The sequence below is a fragment of the Anneissia japonica genome, unplaced genomic scaffold (genome assembly GCF_011630105.1).
Source record: "Anneissia japonica isolate Jap-2015-1 unplaced genomic scaffold, ASM1163010v1 scaffold287852_len814684_cov197, whole genome shotgun sequence".
Lineage (NCBI taxonomy): Eukaryota > Metazoa > Echinodermata > Crinoidea > Comatulida > Comatulidae > Anneissia > Anneissia japonica.
In genome coordinates this window covers 197,589-204,115 of record NW_022704998.1, presented here as the reverse complement: position 1 = coordinate 204,115, position 6,527 = coordinate 197,589, and the positions used below count along the sequence as shown (strand labels likewise).

General features: G+C 31.9%; 1 protein-coding gene across 1 annotated transcript in view; it reads left to right on the top strand.

The window, feature by feature from the left end:
• LOC117105161 (extracellular serine proteinase-like) overlaps positions 1–6,527 on the top strand; it is a gene marked incomplete in the record, with an annotated part of 11,203 nt that overhangs the window by 1,634 nt on the left and 3,042 nt on the right. The window contains 4 exon segments of the mRNA XM_033246231.1: positions 3,196–3,322; positions 4,202–4,314; positions 6,006–6,147; positions 6,486–6,527. Coding sequence (XP_033102122.1) covers positions 3,196–3,322; positions 4,202–4,314; positions 6,006–6,147; positions 6,486–6,527 — 424 coding nt within the window.

Sequence of the window (6,527 nt, the reverse complement as noted above, 5' to 3'; positions counted from 1 at the left end):
TATGAAGAATATGTAATAATATCAACTTTTTTACAGCTCAGTAGTTGATTCTGAAAACTTAAAAAAAAATGATGTAGAGAAATTCCATCAAATGGGCTCTAAAACCTTGGAGGCAATGGCGCTTCCCCTTCCCCTTGACCCCCGACCAGGGCTCTGCCCCTGGACCCCGATGGGGGGGGGGGGGGGCCTAGGCAGTTCCCCCCTATACCCCGACCTATTTTAATTTACTCTCCTGTTACTTTCAAATTTCTCCTGCTACTCAAATTCATAAATAAACCCCTGTATTACATATACATTAAAATCATAAGTGCTTCGTTGTTCCCACAAATTTTTAATGCACATTTACTTCATAAAATAATGAATTCTGTTTTATGTTTGTTGTAATTACTGCAAACTTGGTTCTATTGCATAAATATGACAAACAAATTTTGTGTGAAACTTTTGCAATACTACTTTTTCCCCAAGTTTTCTAATGGGCAATTCCATAAATTCGGACGTACATTTCAGACATTTTGCGAATCTATATTTTCATAATGAAGCTTGCAAATTATTTTTTTTAAAGTTTGCATTACATCTATTGGTTAGTACTATCAAGCCTACAATTTTAATTTTTTAACTCGTATGCGTTACGGAGATACGGGTCAAAATGACCCTGTGACGGATGTAATCAGAGAAAGTGACTTTTCCTACGTCACTGTACTTTTTTTAAAAACTCTGTGATGTGTGTGACATTTAAAAAAAAATATTTCCCTGTTTTGTTCCACTAATGTGTGGACTTTCTAGCAGAATAAAAATTGAATTTAATTTTTTTCATTTTCTCTATGAAAACACCATAAAATTACTGTGACGGACGTACAATTTTATCGTGACGGACGTACTTGTCTGAATTGTGACGGACGTACACATCTAAAAATACAAAAAAATCTACAATCTAAATTATTTTATTGATTAATTAATATACTGGTATGCTTATATGATATAAAAGTACCAAAATATACTGGATTTTAAACTTTTTTTTTTAAATAATGAATGTAAAATACAATGAATTAAATAATTTAGGTAATTTTGTGTCAAATAATCGTCAGTTGACCTCAATACCCTAGTAGTCAGATCATGTTTTGTATGCATTTGAGGTAAAGAGAATATTGACTTCATAAATTGGTTCAGGGTGGCCTTAGAATCATTTTGGCTTGGAAACACGTTTTTTTAAATGTGGCAAAATGTCAAAGTTCAGGGTCAAAGGTCATAGTTATAGGGCCCTTATATCTTCGCAACCACATGTGGTAGAGAGTTAAGTTTGGTGCCAAGTTGTTCAAAAGATTTATATTTCTATTTGCCATAATAGAATATTTTGTTAAAAAATGACCGGACATGCCATTTCTGACCTTTGACTCATCTCCGGGTCATATTCACGGTTCTCATATTTCCGTAACCACTGGTGGTGGGGAGTTAATTGTGGTGTCAATTTGTTCAGAACATTCATGTAAATAGATTATAAAGAGTTGGATCTAAATTTGTAACCAGGAAAAATGATTATTTGGTTCCCAAAATGCACTTTGTTATTATTAATTAATGCAGACAGTTAAACTAGTGAAAGAATATGTGCATACTGTACTGTACTAGATCTATTAAGCCAAGTCCTAGCTTTTGGCGTCAACTTCTTCATTGTATATAAAGAATTCTGCAGTGGGCAAGTTTAGATTTTAAAGGTTCTGGAATTGGAGATTATTTAGAGATAATGATTAACAGATAAGATAATTAGAGATTATGATTAACAACATTTTTGCAATACAAGAAAAATCATAGTAATTGTAGTTAATCAAGATGCTAAATAAGGTGTCTTATCTTACATTTATAATAATATACTGTAATTTGAATATAAGAAAATAATATAATCATATGTTAGCTGTAATTGTAATTACAGGACATTGTTATGATGAAGTAGATAGAGTAGCTGTGTTAGTCAAGATAACATTATTATGTAATTTGTGTATTGCCTGCCTGGTTTGTTTTTATATATTTGCTTAAAATTTTAGTTCAAAATTGTTTTTTGTTTGTAATGTAAGCCCATGGTACTGAAAATATGTTTGATAACAATAAGACAAAATGTGCTTCAGGGAGGAAAATTATGTAAGCCTAAATTGATCTCGACCAGAAACTCAAGTATGGGGCTCATATGTACCCAGAATTGTCCATGTTGTATTATGTTTTGTGCACAACATGTAGCCTACTGTAACTACAGACATATGACACATTGACAGTTTTCAAATTTTCACCATATTTCATAGGTTATAACACATTTTACACAGCGTGACGGACGTACAGTGACGGACGTACAGAAAAAATATACCGTCTGTCACATGGTTTTGCTAATTAGTGTAATTAATGGTAGGCTTCCAATTTGCTGTATACACTTGGTATACCTAGTATGCTTTATAACAGAGTTTTGGTAATTTCTTGGTTAGAAAAGGAAATAAACAAATGTCATTTTCTTGTGACGGACGTACATCCATATTTTCATTATTTTTAAATATTTAATTAAAAATATGGCATTAATTGCAAAAAGTCAAAAAATTTCACCAAATTACACAATACATACTAATTCATTATTTTAAAGAAAAGTGAATCAGATTCTGATATTTTGCAAGGGAAAAAAATTGGAAATTAAAATTATAACTACATTTTCTTTAGTATTTCAAAATATTAATTAATTGTATTGAATTCCAATTATTTTCCATGTGGTAAGTGAATTCTTAATTTTTTTTTTTTATTTCACAAAAATATAACTACATTAGCTTCATAATGATGTATTACATATACACATTTGATGTATTTGAATTTTTTACCATTTGGTTTACTAATTTACTGAATTGCCCTAATAATAAAAGTATTTCCAAATTTGTATCGTATTAGCTGTTTCCAATCACTTATCCGTGTGTGACTCACCAACAAACACTCCTCATCCTACCCTATCCTAGTCCGGATCGCATTCTGAGCCACTGGAAAATGGATCTCAGTCCGCAAAAGGTTGAGTACTGTACCAGAGAGGCGAAATAATTTAAATGTTTGAAATAAAATACTTTTTAATCTATTAGTTTCGTTAAAAACACCTAATTCATTTGTCATTTTAGAATAATTCATATACACATAAATTTAAATTCCTCTCTCGTGTTTTTTTTTTTTTTTTTTTTTTAGATTCGTCAAATGAACGGTGTGAAGTACGTTGAAAAAGAAGTCATGTTCAAGACGTCTGAATCCACTTGGGGCTTAGATCGCATTGATCAGCAAAACCTTCCGCTTGATAACTCATATTTACCATTGGGTAAGTAGGTGGATAGCCTATAATTATAACACACCTAGATAAATCTTCGTCAATTGGTGGATTTCGTATAAATAATAAATAAATTGGAGAGTTTGCATAGCGCCTGTTAGACAAATATTATTTTGTCACTGGCGCTTTAAGATATAAATAAGAATTTCAGTATTAGAAATCAATCGAAGTTTAGACGGAAGAGAGTTCCATAATGGAGCGGCAAAAGAACATGTAGTATTCTGGAAACAGATAACCCTAAAGAGTTTGACTGTCTTGTGCAGCGTAAAGATAATTGTTGTAAGGTGGATGAAGAAACATAATATGGAGCGTGTCCATATAAGAATTTATGAGTGAGAAGAATAATTGAAATTTACTGTATTCGTTTACTTCGGTAAGATAGTACTGATGAGTTTCACATGACATTGGATATTTAGTTCCATTCGTCCATGCATGTTTTGTTCCATTTGTTTTGTCCCATTGCACGCCTCCACAATGTTTTCAATCTTCAACTCATACAAATAATCTTCACATCGCTACGTTTGTTTCCACCCACTTGTCGTATGATTATTTTCTGGTAACTAGGAAGGGCTATCCATGGAAGAAGAAATACTATTGCATTCACACCCAATGCTATAGGAACAATAGGTTTAACTTTTCAGTAAATTGTCCTAGTAATTTTTCACTTGGATCCAAGTCTACTTGTTTGTGGAAGATAGAAAAGTTTATGTGCCTATTGTTGTGCGGTTTTTTTTTTAACTTAGGTTGTCAGGTTATGGAATTACACAGAATCAATAATTTGCATTTAAGTCATTTGTGTTTCTTTATGATATCACGATGTGATTAGTATTAGGCATATTCTTTTAAAATTCTTTTATGATTTTTGTTAAGGTAATGGGGAAGGTGTGTTTGTATACGTCATTGATACTGGCGTCAATACTCATCATGAGGAATTTGGTGGTAGAGCAGTGAACTGGTACGACGCTACAACAGGCGAATATGATGTAAGATGGATTTAATTATGATAATGTCATGAACTAATGTGGTAGCCATGTTAGTCTGAACTTTACAGTCAAATGGCATACAGAAATTTTAAGACTAACGAATATTGTATTAAACGCAAGCTTTCATGCAATCAGTGAATCACATCACAGCCAGTTTATGAAGTTCACACTGCGTAAAGAAAAGCGTGCTTAGTAGAGAGTATGATGATAAGTTCACAATAAAATATTACATCATCATAGTTCATAATTATTTATTCATAATTTTATTTACCTCATAATGTGTTGAAACATATGAAAGGGGGTATTTGAGGGTTTATTGAAATACTTAAAAACAAAAGGTGGGATTAGTTAAGTGGCGATGAGTATCGCGAAGTGTTAGGTTTGTCATGTTTCGTTAAAATAAAATAGGTATAAAAATAAATAGGTATTCGTAAAACATAGCGTCAGAAGCGGATTATTCAAACCTGTTAAAACCATTGAGTCGCCATTTTCAATTTAATGATACATCTCAACAAATAGAAATCGTTCTTTACATGAGCCAATAGAAACAATTTTTTACATGAGCCAATAGAAATCTTCACCCGGGCAATTCAAACTATTCACTAAATTTACAGTCGCCAAACTGTCATCGATAATCCCCTAACCTGACTTAATAATCAGCCTTTTGTTTTCAAATTCAATACCCTCATTATTTTAATGGTCAAGAAGATTCTTGTGACTATAAATCCAGCACTTATTAATCCCACCTTTTGTTTTTTTAATATTTCAATAAACCCTCAAATACCGCCCTTCATATGCTTCAACCCATTATTAGGTAAATAAAATTATGAATAAATAATTATGAATTATTATGACGTAATATTCTAAGTGACCATAACATCATACTCTGTACTTGCTTAGAATAAAATATTTGTTAGTCTTGAAAAGTGCTTCCTGTCTTTTTACTGTTTACGGTGAATGATAATGATAATGATAATGATGATAATAATAATGGTAATTATGATGGTAATATCAATGGTAATGATAATTATAACGATTTAATGATAATAAAATGATAATATATCGATATCAATAACTGTAACGCCAATAACAATAACGGTTATGATAAATAACAATAACTTGACAGTATTACTCTGGTCAGGTCTTAGGTTGGTTGTTATTCCTACCATTATGGCTGTGTATAAGAAATAAGAAAGCCAGCCTATAATTTAGTATAATGTGGGTTGATTAAGGTGCTACTCTATCAAAACAGATTGGATTAAAATCCTGTTAAATATAGAGATCGTAGTGGCCTCAACCAGCATTTAATTTCTACACTTTATGATAGTGATAGGCCTTCACTAAAAATTCCAATATTTGTGTCAGTTATGCAGAAGCCTAAAATTACTTAAATTCAAATCAATGTATTTCAAATTAATCAATGTATTTTATATTAGGCCTATGAAAATGAAGGCAGAAGTTAATTCAATGACTCTTATTTGTACAGATAAGGTCCTTGGTTAATTCTTGGTGAATTCATGAAGGAATTATAGTTTCCTCCATGGCTAATTTAACTCGGGCACCAGTAAGCTTAATGCGCTGAGAACGCTCAACATATAAAATCAGTGCTTCATTGTTCAAGGCTCAACACTGGGGCAATAGTTCAATGTTGAATGCTATTAAAACATTTAATTTTATTTTGTTCCTTGTAGTCAGAAGATTGTCTTGGCCACGGCACACACGTTGCCGGCACGGTTGCTGCAGAAATCTATGGAGTCGCCAATAAAGTTAATATACGAAGTGTACGTGTGTTTGGATGCGAAAATGGAGCTACCTCGTCAGACATAGTTGATGGTGGGTTTTGATTTCCGATCATTTTTATTTTTATTTTCATGTCTTACTTTGCACCAAGGGAGATTCAGTTGGAGGCATGATTGCATTCTTATGAAAGACTTCCAAGTAACTAGTAACAATAATGTTCAATGTAAATACAATGTACAATACATTACGTCCAATGACAACTGGAATGGGAGATTCAGTCAAATATCATAAAACCTAATTGTTGTATTTATATCGAGATTATATTTTTAAAGAAAAAAACCCATTACTTTGTGAATAAGGGTGGTCCTGGTTATTCAACATAGAATTAAATAAGCCTATAAAAACACAAATATTAATATGTTTTTATTCAGCAATCAATCAAATTTTGACTAATGGACCTGGGGAAAAAGGTA